This window comes from Macadamia integrifolia, chromosome 12 (genome assembly GCF_013358625.1).
Source record: "Macadamia integrifolia cultivar HAES 741 chromosome 12, SCU_Mint_v3, whole genome shotgun sequence".
NCBI lineage: Eukaryota > Viridiplantae > Streptophyta > Magnoliopsida > Proteales > Proteaceae > Macadamia > Macadamia integrifolia.
Window position 1 is genome coordinate 27847325 of NC_056568.1, and position 14856 is coordinate 27862180.

Consider the following 14856-nt stretch of genomic DNA (forward strand, 5'->3'; position numbering starts at 1 on the left):
TCACTTAAGGATCAGAGGAAGTCGATGAAGTGCAAAGTGAGAGAAAACTCTTCAGCCATAAATGGCAACAACCAAATTCCATTCATTTTATTCCCGTGAATGGTGGTTACATATACATAGAACCCCAAAATCAAAAATATACTCCATAAGGACTATTAACTTTCCAACTCTAAATAAACAACCAAAATTAATAAACTCTTACTATCCTAAAATATCTAATAATATGACTCTTATATAGCTAAGATAAACTTGGACTTTAGTTATGGACCCACTGATAAAATAATAATTTATGTGCATCCCCTCAACTGCCCAGTTTTGGGCCCATTACAATGAAAAAACCCAAAAACTAAGGTGATCTTCTTCTTGTGCAGGAGCAGTGTGCTGAACAGTCCATGGAAGTGTAAAGCTGGGGTTTCTAATAGCTTAATTAAGCGTCAAAATGGACCTTTTCTCAAACCAGTTTTAGGGGGCTAGCATGGACCTAAAGAATAGGCTAGAGTTTGGCATCTAAATTGTTTGAGCTTGGGGCACATATCGCAGATTATGTCCACATTTGGACATTGGACCTCAGCCATTTGTTGTCCCATGACCCAAACGCTGGACAGCCGCAAGTGTTAATTTTGGATGCTAGAAGTTGAGCATCCAAAAATTATTACTTTACATTTATGAATGTTTATGTAAAGATTATTCGAAGTGTGATGGTGTTCAAATTACAACTAAAACTCATCATTTCCATGGCTTTAACAATATCACCAAGATTCCCAAAAACAATTTATTTCCATTTCCATACGAACAAAATAATAAACCAAAACTAACATTTGAATTCCTACAGGAATCTTACATTTCTACAGCAGAATGCAACCCCCACCCCAAAAATAAAATAAAATAAAATAAAATAATCATTGAAGGTGAAGTGTTATTGAGATAAAAAGTTCTGAGAAGATGGGATGGATTAGAAAATGTGCGATATAGACTCGGATATGGAGATCATTTTAAGAGTCAACTAAACAGGCCTTATATTTCTAGCCAAAAATTAACTTTCTCAGTTATTTTGAATATTTGGAAGACAACCAGCCTTGATGTAGGAAAATCTTGTCCGACACTAGTAATTTTTCTCGATAAAGCAAGACACCTCATCGAAAAGAAAGGCCCAGTACACAACAAAATGTCTCAAAGGAGGCATCCATAGGTAGCAAACTTATCAAAATATCTTTTCACATAGCACAACAAGTGGACCAAACTTGTCTATATTCTTCATTTCTGATATTAAAAATTTATATTTATAATTGACAAGAAGAAGATAACACTATGAATCGTATAGAGGCTGAGCCAAAGGGTAATGAAATCAATAAGAAAGATGATATCCATGCCTTGAACTATGACTTGCCTGTTTCAAAAGTTTACTAAATTGCGCCTTGGAAATTTCTGAAGTCCCACCAACAGCGTTACCTCTTACATGAACAGGAAGACCAGACAAAGTCTCTACAAATATCGCAAATAAGAAAGAGGAAAATTTTCATGATTCTAAAAACTGGTTACAAAGGAAATAATATTTACAAGATAAATGATAAGTAAATAGAAAAAAATCCAAATAAAATAAGGAAGTAAGAAAGTAAGAAAGTAAGAAATCAAAGTTGTTACCTGAAGTGGTTGCACCTTTCTGTAACAGTTCAGAAGGCTTCAAGTTGAGAAAAGCTTTGTCCTTCACAATTACACCTCTCCCAGCAAGAGCCCAATTAAGACCATAAGAGACACCTGGGCCTTCCCTGCATAATGTACAGTATGGCTAATAAAATTAAAATCAGAGAATGATCAAACCAACTCCCATGAAAATATGGTGAATGCCCAATACAATGCAATGTATGTCAATGCACTGTACTCTTTGTGACGCCCAAGTATGAGACAAAAAAAGATACCCAACAACAACAACTCAGCCTTATCCCAACTAAATGGGGTCAGCTACATGGATCCGATCAAAGACGACAACGAAAAGTAAAAGGAATGGAGCACCACCAAAAAATTAAAAAAAAAAAACAAAACAAAACAAAAACAAAAACAAAAACAAAAAGGAAAAAAGAAAGAGAGGGAAGCCTCACCTAAATGTGGTAAGGTACATGAATTATTGCCCTCCAAAAAGGTCTATCCGAGGTTATACAACAGACCAGGCCTAACCTATGCATGTCTTTCCTCACCACTTCTCCAATAGTCAATGTAGGCCTGCCCCTAATTCTTTTAGATCCTTATTTGGATCAAACCCCTCCTCCTTACTGGAGCATCCTTAGGACTCCGTTGGACATGGTTATACCACCTCAAATGACTCTCTCAAAGCTTATCATGAATCGAGGCAACTCCCAAAGCCACTCTAATATGGTCATTCCTTACTTTATCCTTACTAATTTTTTCACATATACATCTCAACATTCACATCTTTGTTGCATAAAGCTAATCAATATGACATTTCTTAACAGCCCAACATTCCGCACTGTACACCATAGTCGGTCGAACGACTGCCCTATAGAACTTTCCTTTGAACTTTAAAGGAATACATCAGTCACACAACAGTCCGGATACACCTCTCCACTTCATCCATCCCAGCTTAATCCTTTAAGAAACATCATCATCTATTTCACCTTCTTCATTTATAATTGACCCCAGATACCTACAATGATCTCTTTGCAGTACCTCTCTTTCCTCAAGCTTCATCATTTCATTATTCATCGTAGTGTTACTAAAAGTAAAAGAGATAGTTTAAATGACATCTCTATTGGTGTATTAGAATCTGTAACCTTCTTTTGATTGCCCCTTGTCTGATTCCCAAAAGTTTTGTAAGTCGAGAGTAAAAAAAATAATAATAATAATGAAAATAATTTAAAAGTGACTTATCATTATGTCATTAACAAAAGTTGTCATTGTCTTGCACATTTTCAAGTACACATGTGAAATGAAATGAATTATCCTTGTTGAAAAAAAAAATGTGTTATACCACAAAGGCAAAAAAGTAAGGGTACAAATATTTGACATCTTAAGGGGTGTCAATACAAAAATCCCAAAGTAAACAGATGCCTAGTAAAGATAGGTCACAAAGGAAGCAGCTACTTTTTCACTTCTAATAAACTCCTTGACAGCCACTTTAAAAGTTTTACTATGATATTCTATACCAAGAACAAATTCTATTGTTCTAACACCTCTACTTGTGATGCAGTAAAATCAACTAAATGAGCTTATTTTATTGGAAATAAGCTTTGGATTGGGTTATCTATGTGTCGGGCCTTTGATCTCATGTGTTTTCATTGTAATGGGCCACTTTAATTGGCCTATAATATTGGTAGAGGCTAAGCATACGGGATTAGTGAAGTGTCTTTATTTTTTTATTTTAATTGTTATCAAGTGTTTTAGTTAGGCTGAATTAGGATTCTATACGTCCAATCTTGTTTTGAGTCAGTTTCCTAGCCAGTTTATGTTCCTACTTAATTAAAGGATTGGGTTAGTGTTTAAGTCTGTTCTTGAGTCTTCTATGTAAGTTTGTAAGGGGGTCCAGCTTCTTGTGGTATGCTCTTCCCTTGTGTTTGATCCATCCAAACATCTTGATGTGGGAAGCCTTTACATTCTCCTTCTTCCATTCTTCTGCTTCATTGCTCAAGTAAGTTAAACCTTGTTTTCTGCAACTTTTATATTCTATCCAGTGTTTAACTTTGATATCGATTGATAAGGAGATCTGACCATCAGATCATCCTCATCTTTTGAGGATTTCTTTACCTTATCCATAGTTATTAAGGCATCGCCAAGGCGTTGGTAAGGCAAAGCCTAGGCGTTGAGGAGGTTGTAGGAGTCTAAGGCAGTGGTCCGCTTTATGTGCAACACATAAGGCGACCGACTTAACTATTAAGGCGCTATAAGGCGTCTATGACGACTTATGCCCAGGGCCATCCTTATGTAATTTTTTACGTTACTTATTTTTTAAAACTATTTTACACAGATTACAAATGCCATTTGGTGATTGGTAGGTATATGGGGAAGAATACACTTGAGATGCATGCGATCAAGGCTATTAATACTAAAACTCTACAAAAAAATTCACAAATCAGTCATAAAATCGCAAGGGTTTTCTTACAAGGGTTTACAGAACTGAAGAGGGAAGAACCAGCGCTGACGGGAACCTTCCTCCTTCAGATCTTCCTCCGGCGGCGACGATTCTTCACCGGCGGCAGCAGCGAACCTTCGTTCTTCTTTCTTCTTCATTCTACCTGCTGTTTTTCTACTTCTTTTTCTCAATCTCTTCTATTTCCGTGTCTTTTTTTCTTTTCTTTTCTTACTGCAGCTGACACATGTATTTTTTTATTTTCCTAATTTCCTCTCCCCTCTACAGTTCTACCTTCTTCTTTCTTTTTCTTTTTTTTTTGGCTTCATTTCCACTGTTTTTTCATTTTTTTTTTCTGCTTTCTTTTCCTCCCCCAGTCTCCCATCTATCTTCTCCCTTCTTCTTCTTCACTTCGTCACTGCAACCTGCAGTTCTCTGTCTCTCTCTCTTTTTCTTTTTCTTTGTTGGATGGGCAAAATGTGTTGTACTGTTGTCCCTTTATTTTTTCCACCTTCCACGTGTGTATGACTACCATGAAATATTCATATGATTGTATGCCCTCCAGCATTTTACATATTCCTTTCTTTTTTTCCAATAATTTTCTTTCCTATAGAACAAAGTTCGATTATTTATTATGGCTGCCATCTGTACATCATGTTTGGAGATGCTAATATGTCGTCCAATAAAATTGCTGATACAATTTGACTCAATTAAGCTCACTAACTTGGCTTGCTATATGAACTCTGTTATCTGTAAACACTTTTTCATCTTGTGGTAAATAGTTCCTCTAAAGATATTTTGGATGTCTAAAAAATATAACACAAGAATGCTTTATTCAATAAGGCGACACCTAATGCCCACCCTATCGCCAAAGCACTCCGAAAGACCCTCAAACGCCTCAGTCGCCTCACCGCCTTAATAACCTTGACCTTATCAGGGAATACCTTTGACCATAACCTGTTGCTGATCTGGAGATGACTACTAAACCCCAATTCTGCCCTTTCCTTCCAGTAGAGATTTCTTCAGTTTTAGTTGCTGGAATCAAGTCCCCTATTCTGTTGAATTGATATTGGTGAGAGTTAAATTATAATTTTTGTTCGATCGATATCATAATTTTGTTTTATAATTATTAATCTGATTTGTGGTTTGACTATTATACCCTTCTCCTAGCATCACTAGGATTGTTCCTTAATTCCAGATCCAACCATCGGATCGATTTAATATTTTCAGAAAGGGTTCCCTACCTTGAGACCAGATGTTGACCTGAGTGTTGATCTCATCAAACCATCTGATTTAATTATATGACTGTTCACCCTATTCTGAAATTTTATTCTCTGAGATTCGATTCTGTTTTGGTACTGTTTCAGTTTATTAAACCAGTATTACAACCTGCATCTCTCCCTCATAGATAACTGCAGAGTATAAAATTACAGGTTGATTGAGTTTAATAATTGTATTTGCAGCTAAATATAAAGGTAAGGTACTGAGTTTAATGGTTGTATTTGCAGCTAAATACAACAGTAAGTAAGCTAAAGCCAAAGATGTACCACACACTGGAAATATTGTAGTCGGTTGATAGACAAAAACAGAAAAGTAATATAATTGAAGTTTACAGGTGACATTCAACCCGAACAATGAGAACAAAAACAAGTGCAAACTTTGGAAGAAGATGGAGAAAAGGGGTAGAAGACTGCCAGGTAAGATGATAGTTACGCATCAACTTCTTGAAATCAGACGAGGGGAATCGGACATAAATTTGCAACAGAAGCTTATTCACAGTAAGAAAATCAGCCAAAAATGTACCACATGATGAGGAAATACAGTAGCCTGTCCCTAGATAAATAAAACAAAGTAAAGCTAATTGCAATTTAAATGCAAGTTTCAACCCAACAAAGAGAACAAAAAGTAAATACAAACTGAAGAGAGTTTCAAATGTGAATTTACATTTAAGCGAAAAGTTCTTTTATCAGACAAGTAATTACCTAGGAAATACAACTATTTCTGCCACCTCTTGAGCCAATGATGCAGAAGCTGCATACTACAGAACTCCATAAAACAGAGATGATATTAGATCATAAGGACTTTCAAAAACTTCCATAAATTCTCATGCACGTAATACAAAGAAGAGATACATTGGAAGCATTTTGTTTTTCTTTGGGAATATATTAGGAGCATAAGTTATGCCCAACTATAGGATCAGAAAAAGGATTTAATATGGAATAGGGCAACTTTTACCAACTTCAAAATGTACAAGCGTGTTACAGTGCACATATAGAAGCAATAGATGTCCAAAATAGGGATGATAGATCCCCCACAACAAAGAAAAGATATAAAGTTCCTTCCTACCTATATAATGGTGATCCCAACTCTTGGGGGAAAAACCACCTCATGATATGCTGCAAATCCCGTAAAGAGCATAAGCAATCCATCGAAATAACAGCTTATACTCATGCATATTCTCAAAAGAGGGGAATTGACATCATAAAAAGTGAACCACTGTGTTATAATAATGGGTTTTAGGGAAGTTGTTTGATCCAAACAGGTCCTTTAGGGGTTTCATGGTCCTTGTAATCATGATTTAAGATCTCAGCGGCGAGATCTCGCTAATATCTTGTTTTTTTTCTCCCCCCCCCCCCCAAAAGGTGAGACGAGATGCATGGCGAGGTATAAATTGTACAAAAACTCAACTGAGATCTCGCCAAATCTCGCATCTCTCTCTACTTTATTGAAGAAATAACACTAAGGAGCAAGGATTTTGGTGCTTTTTCTTGAGGATCACCCTTCCTACACTCATTTAAGCTTTAAAGAGTAGATAATATTACCTATGCATCCACATTTGGAGTAACTTATCTTCTCAGGAACCATTTTAGATTAAAAAAACATCTTTCAAACCCATTTTTTCAAGGAAACATCATCAATACATGTTTGTTTACATTGGTTTTTTTATATGTGATGCATATAACACTGATATATGGATTCATGGAGGGAAATATATTTTTTTGTTTTTTATTTTTTTTTCTTCCACCTCCTGCTGGTGCTTCTATCTTAGCGCAGCCCCCTTAAGTTGCAACCATGTCTACTAGCTCCTCTGCTTCCACTAGTGGAGACACCTCAGCTCTTCCCACCTTTCATCCTTGTGCTATCAAGCTTATGGCACTAACTACATTATGTGGTCACGCTCGATCTGCATCTCCATCAAGTCCCGCAGCTATTATGAGTATCTCACTGAAACCTCGAAGCGTACGACCATAGATCTTGAGATTGACAAGTGGGTGTGTACCAACTCTCTGGTTATGGCCTTCGTTGTCAACTCTATACAGCCATAGCTTTCACATGGATATCTCCTTGACTCAACTACGAAGATCTGTAAGACAGTGCAGAAGATTTACTTTTAAGTAGGAATGATGTCCAGGTCTTCAAACTACACCAGAAGGTTCGTGATCTGAAGCAGACAGCGTAGTTGTCATGGCAACAAGGCGAACCAAAGGCGTTGGAGGGCTGCCTAAGTGCTTAGGCGACAAGTTGCCTGGCTTAGGGATAAGGTGCCTGCAGCGACTAAGTGTTATTTTTTATTTTTCCTCTTTTCTAACATTATTTAGTATGTTACATATACCTTTTATCATAAGAAATCAACATGAAGCCATATCGAGTCATTAAAAATCAACATTAAGCCACATCAAATCATCAAAAATCTACATTTAGAGAAATGCTCTTGTTCTATAATAAGTTTGACTAGATTTTATTTTTACATGAGACTTTTTGTATTAGGTATAATAGAAACTAGCTTTCCAACAAGTCTAAAATTACTTAAATCTGAGTTGTAATGATAAAGTTATGTTCCGATCAAACTTATTTTAAAGTGCATGAATGTTGTTGAAATCGTCTAAATATAATAATTTTATGGACATCAAAACAAAAGATTATTTTACTGGACTTTTGGTTTTTAGTAATGTTTTACCATAATAAGATTTATAAAATTTTCATAATTGAAAAAAACCTCAGCATTTGAAATTTGAAAATACCCCTACATCAAAAAACCTAATTTCTGTTTTTGGATTGGGAGGTTGACTTTTTATCCTTTTGGAATTTAATTTTTAAACTATTTTTATTGGATTCAGATAGAGGGTATTTGCTTATTTACGAATTATATCTTAAGTAAATGAAAATGATATTTGGCATAAATAGGTGCTAAAACATAAGGCAACATGCAGTGTAATAAGGCAACAGCTGCCTAAGCCCTAGCGACGCCTTAAAAACTATGGCAGAGATGGCTCACACTGTCATAATACTACTATGAGCTATGCACATTGTGGAATGAGATGGACTTCTATGAGTATACTCCCTCCAAACCTACTAATGTCGTTGGATTTCAAAAATGAGAGGACAAGACCATGTCTATGACTTCTTGGCAGGGCTGAATGAGGAGTTTGATAGGTTGCGATCCCAGGTTCCTGAGTCGTACTGTTCCTATCTTGGATCAAGGTTATGTTGTAATCTACCTTGAGGATAATTGTTATACCACTATGCTCCCACAGTATATTGCCGCTCCCACAAAGAAATTTGCACTTGCTTCTGACACTCAGTCCCTCAGCGTAGCCCCACAATCTAGTGGCACCTCTACCAGAGTTCCAGTGAAGTGTGATTACTATGGCAAGGAGCTTCACACCAAGGAGCACTGCTAGAAGCTCAATGGTCATCCTGCTGATACATCTGGCGAAGGACGAGGGAAGGGTCGTGGCGGCACTCCCAGTCAAGCCCACCATACTGAGGTCCCAGACTCTTAACTCTAACCTTAGCAACTCAGTGGTCTCACCGATGCCTCTTGACACATCCGGATTCCCCTACATCTGTTATTACGAGCTCTGCTCATTCCACCCCTTCTAGGTCAAGTACCTCTTTCTATGGCCATACTATATCTATCAATTCTACCCCATGGCTTATAAACTCTGAGGCAACAAATCATATGACCAGTTGCTTGTCCTTTTTCTCTCAATACACTACTTGCCTAGGTCATGGTAAGGTCAAATTGGCTAATGGGACATATTCCACTATTTTGGGAAAGGGTTCCGTTAGTTGTTCTCCTTCTTTATCCCTTTATACTGTATTGCATTTCCATCTTTCCCTACTAACCTATTATCCATTAGTAGTCTTACTTCCAGTCTTAATTGCAAAGTCACATCTTTTTCGTCTCATTGCGTTTTTCAAGATCTGGTGATAGGGGCAACAATTGGCTTTAGTAAGGTGCGTATTGATCTATATCTGCTTGACGATAACTCGGTGCTACTCCAACTAGTTAGGTTCTTCAGACATCCACGACGTCACCTCCCATCTCTGAGTTATTATAGTGGCATCATCAGTTGGGACATCCTCCTTTAGGAACTTTAGCTAGGTTTTTTTCCTTCTTTCAGGCATTGTAATTTGAGTCAATTTTTTGAGAGGCATGTGTATTAGCCAAACGAACTCGGATCACCTACTGTATCTAGGGAAATAAAAGTATCACTCCTTTTTCATTGATACATTCTGATATTTGGGGTCTATCCCACCATGTGTTTGTTAATGGTTATCGGTTGTTTGTCTCTTTTATTGATTGTCATTCTCAAACCACTTGGGTTTATATAATGCGCACCAAGGGTGAGACCTTTCATTGCTTTCAACAGTTTCACCAAATGGCTCATACTCAATTCGGTGCTAACATTAAGATCCTTCGAAGTGACAATAGTCGTGAATACTTCAAAGGGTCCTATTAGGCTTATCTTTCTTCTCACAAGATGATCCATAAGACCAGTTGTGTTGATTCTCCAACCCAGAATGGTGTTTGGTGTTGTTAAAGGGAAGAATTGCCATCTTCGTGAGGTAGCACTCTCTTATGTTTGATATGAATATTCCTCCCCAATGCTAGAGTGGCGCAGTTCTCACTATCGCTTTTCTGATCAACTGAATGCCTTCTAGGGATCTCACCTTCCGCTCCCCTCTGGATCTTCTCCAGGGCTCAGCTGCTTATTTTGTTCCTCCCAAGGTAATTCAGTATTGTCTGCTATGCTCAAGATCATCATCCTCACAGAAAGTTTGATCCTCATGGTCTCCGGTGTATTTTTTTACTGTATGTTCCTACTTCAAAAGAAGGCTATTGGTGTTTTCATCCTCCCACTTAGTATTGTTTGTGACTATAGATGTGATCTTTCACAAATCTACATCTTATTACATTACAACACCTCTTTAGGGGGAGTCTCCTTCCATTATGGAAGATATACCACCTCTAACTTTCTTTCCCTTTCGGTGTCCCATTTCAAGGGGAGATTGACACTCCTAATATGGCTTAGCCAAGATACGTGTTTATAGTCGCAGACAGCAAGCTTAAACCACTAAACATCCAATTCCTACCCTATCACGATAGTCATCTCCTTTCAAGCCTGATCTTGTCCCCAAACTACCCTTGGACCAAGGTAATTCTCTTTCCCCTTCTGTTGATGTTTCAATTGGTAGTGTTGATCTTTTTATTGTTATTCATAAAGGCACTAGGTCTTGCACTTTATATCCCAATGCTAAAATTGTTTCTTATGACTCAGTTTCTCTATCCTACTATAGTTTTGTGTCTTATCTATCCTCTATGTTTATTCTAAATATTTGGCACAAAGCGAGTACAAACTCACAATGGCAGGGCAGCTATAGTTGAGGAGAAGCAGGCTCCAAAGAAGAATGACACGTGGGATCTAGTGTGTCTTCCCTCATAAAAGAAGACTTGGTTGTAAGTGGGTCTTCATAATGAAGCAGAAGGTTGATGGTACGGTGGATCATTACAAGGTAAGACTTGCCGCCAAGGGCTTCACTCAGACTTATGGGATTGACTATGAGAAGACATTTTCTCCAGTTGCTAAAATGAACACAATTCGTGTTATCTTGTGCTACTAACTTTGATTGGGATCTTCAACAACTAGATGTGAAAAATGTCTTCCTTTATAGGGAATTTGAAGAAGTGTATATAGACATCCTTTTCGGTTTATTTGCTCTAAAACCCAAAGGTGTGCAAATTGAAGCATGAATTATATGGGCTGAAGAAATCCCCTCATGCTTGGTTCGAGTGTTTTCACAAGGCTATGATTGATAGGGCCACTCTCAAAGCAATGCCGACCATACTCTATTCATTAAGAAATCTGATGGGAAGATTGTTATCTTTATCGTCTATGTAGATGATATTGTTGTTACTGGTAATGATTTGGCAGAGATTTCTCATCTCAAAAGATACTTGGGTGAGGAATTCGAGATTAAAGATCTAGGACAATTTCGTTACTTCCTTAGCATTGAAGTGAAATCTACTTATCTAAGCAGAAGTATGTGCTTGATCTTCTATCTAAGATAAATATGTTAAGGTGCAAGCCAGCAGATACTCTTATTGAAGCTAATGGTCACCTAAGTAGCAAGGAAGGTGATTCAGTAAACAAAGGGAGATATCAAAGATTAGTGGGGCACTTGATCTATCTTTCTATACTCGCCCTGACATAGCATTTGTCGTCAGCCTAGTTAGTCAGTACATACATGATCCTCACTCGACACATATGGAAGTTGTGTTACACATCCTCCGTTACTTAAAATCTGCCCCAGAATATAGCATCCTCTTTCCTCCTCATGATCATCTTAGGGTGGAGGCCTTCACAAATGTTGATTGGGCAAGTTCTCCTAATGATGTACGTCTACTACTAGCTATTACACCTTTGTTGGTGGTAACCTTGTTCCATGGCAAAGCAAGAAACAAGCCATTGTTGCCCAATCAAGTGTTGAAGCAGTGTTTCGTGCCATGGCTCATGGCATTTTTGAGCTCCAATGGCTTCATAGACTTCTCACAAATTTGGTTGTCCCTACTACCCTTCCTATGAAGCTCTATTGTGACAGCAAATCTACCATCAGCATTACTCACAACCCCATCCAACACGATCGAACCAAGCACATAGAGAACAATCAACACTTCATCAAAGAAAATCTAGATATGGGCCTCATCATTGCCCCCTTTGTTCCCAAAAGTGAACAACTAACTGATGTATTTACTAAAGCTCCTAGTAGTAAAATGTTTCATCCTATTATCTGCATGTTGGGCATATGTGATATTAATGCACCAGCTTGAGGGGGAGTGTTGTAATAATGGATTTTAGGGAAGTTGTTAGATTCCAAATAGTTCATTAGGTCCTTTAGGGATTTAATGGTCTACGTAATAATCTAGATTTTCTCTCTGTTATTATAGATAAAGAGGGTTGGTGTCATGTTAGACACAAGTCATTACTCCATCCAACACTTTGCATTCTTTACATTCCCCAATATACTAGAGAAAGCATAATGGACCATATGATCCTCAATTTCAGTCCATTCACTAAAAAACGAGTGACACTACCAAGAAGAGAACATTTGTAGCCACTAAAGAAGATGTAAGTTCTCAAATGAAGGAATGAGGTGGCAGGTACCTTTACTTTGGCATGTTGACATAATGCATTCACTAAATATGCACACAATGAGTACTCAAGTGAGTATCTTACCCAACACCATCATCCAAGTGAAAGCTTCAACTCTTAGAAGAGCCTACTTATCCTGAATAAATGGAAACAAAGGACTGCATCTAGGACCATGGTTTGAATTTTTCTTTTTGATTCTCAGAATCAGCCAAACAAGGAGAGATAGTTTGCCTTCCAGCTGGCTGCAAAATATCAGGCTTCTAGAGGGTAATGGGAAATATTCGATTCAACCCTTCATTATTCTTTCTCTCAAAAGTTCATGTGAAGACTTTTGACCAGGCAAGTCTGCGAGAAGCAGACCAAGATCAAATAGTTTATGCAAACCACTCCATTCATTGTCCTCAAAGTCTCGCCTCATCCCCATTTCCTACCAAAAGTCTTAAAATTCTAGAAAAAATGATTTGCACTTTGACAAAGGAGCTCTTAATTGACTGAAATAACTTTTGATGGAAAGCATGTGGGTCTTATCTCAAAGGCAGCATTCAAAACTGTCATGATTGAACTTCAATATCACATCCTAGTGATTTACAGGGGTTGGGGGAGAGGTACTTATCAACAAGTATTTGAAAGCAGAAACATTAGCAAAATCCATGTGGTCTTTCTTTTCTTCTGTCATTTTGTAGGAAGTATCTATGATGTATAAATGAAAAAGAATGCAGTCCCCTGATGGAAATAAACTTATTTAATGCTGCAAACCTGCTAAATTCCCCAGTAAATCCCACAGCTGATGATTGGTATTGACAAGCCCCCATTGCAAGAACACATTCTGTTAGAACAAGATTGTATGAACCTTACAAAGAAAAGCAGCAAAACAACTCAATTTCCCACCAAGTCTCGCTACTACTAGTCAGTATTTGCAAGTCTTAATGGCATGATACAAAGGACTGCAACTCATACAAAGGACTCCCTCCATTTAATTGGACTGCTAAAACTAACGGCAGTATTATTGCACAATTACAGTCTCATCGAACCACAATAGTTTCAAAACACTAGTGCATGGAACTATCCAATGCACAATCATCGAAGGTCCACCAGTCATACCTTCTCCCGAATTGCAAAGTTCTTCCATGCCTCGCAAAGACTCATCTGAAATCCCTTTGAGGGGATTTTATGCACGATAAAGCACACTAACTACCCTGTTCATGCCCCCCCATGCAGCAATATCTTTAGAGAAAGTTGGGGGTGATTAAAAAAAAAAAAAAATCTTCCGTGGTATAAACCCTTGAAGTAGAGACCGAGTTTTAGCATGTGGTCAGTCAACAGTGGAACTACAATGAATCTAGACCAACTCACCCAATACTGACCATTGCTACATCCGTCTAAAATAAGTTATGTCAATGGTGCATTAATACGTTAGAGATTGATACAATTTTAGATAACTCAAAAGTAAATAGCTTTAAGTTCCCATATATCTCGTAAGGCCTAAAGCGCGATTACCATGGGAGGGGAAAAGACATATTAAATTGCAGACAGGAATAATTGCGGAACCCAAATCGATGAGGTACAATCAGAAATATATTTGTGGAAAGCAAACCCAATATCTCAAAATCTGCTACTACAAGATCATTGGACCGTTTGCAGACAGAAGACTAATCGAACTAAGGCAATAAAACGTTGAAAACCAAACGAAATTCTGGAGATATATTGTTGTGGGAAGGGATAGAACTCACTTGTCTGGACGAGAGGGCAATCGGTGAAGTAGTTGCAGTTGCAATGGCGGATCTCGATCTCAACCTTGATGATGAACCAAAAGCACCTTGAACGAAACGCTTCACGATGGCGTTCCTCATTTTGTGATGGAGATAATTTTAGGGAACTCGATAAGCTCTTTACAAAAGCGAAGAGGACTAACCACTGCTCGCAGAGCAAAGAAACCAGAGCCGGCTTCTCTCAAAATTCTTCAATTGGCCATGTAACTCCTCTATGTATTTTCGGCGAGTGGTAGGCCGTTGCGAACTTGCGAACACCACATTTAATCTCAACCGTAGATATATTTTACATTATAATCTTAATCATTCATAATTTTCACTCAGACTGTCAACTGAGGCTATGTTTGATAAAAAAAAAAAAAAACATTAGTTTAAGAAATTCTCATTTTGTTTAGTATGTCCTTAACTAATGTCCTTAACTAAGAGGAAGTTCTTTCTATGAATTTTAAAATTCAGCGTGAAAATGGTGAAGTTTTTCTGTATTCTCAACAAAAAAAAAATCTTGCCTAACGCACAAGAAAATTGAAAATTTTATCTTTTCTTTTCTTCAATTAGTAGCCAAACAAATATA

General features: G+C 37.5%; 1 protein-coding gene across 1 annotated transcript in view; it reads right to left on the bottom strand.

Moving 5' to 3' along the window:
- Positions 1-14484, bottom strand: part of LOC122057911 — a 39107-nt gene extending 24623 nt beyond the window's left edge. Inside the window, exons 1-4 of the mRNA XM_042620282.1 lie at positions 14247-14484; positions 6061-6116; positions 1642-1766; positions 1388-1482 (exon numbers count right to left, since the gene is read on the bottom strand). Coding sequence (XP_042476216.1) covers positions 1388-1482; positions 1642-1766; positions 6061-6116; positions 14247-14366 — 396 coding nt within the window. The 5' untranslated portion in view covers positions 14367-14484. The remainder of the gene's footprint in view (positions 1-1387; positions 1483-1641; positions 1767-6060; positions 6117-14246) is intronic.
- Between the last annotated feature and the right edge of the window lie 372 nt (positions 14485-14856).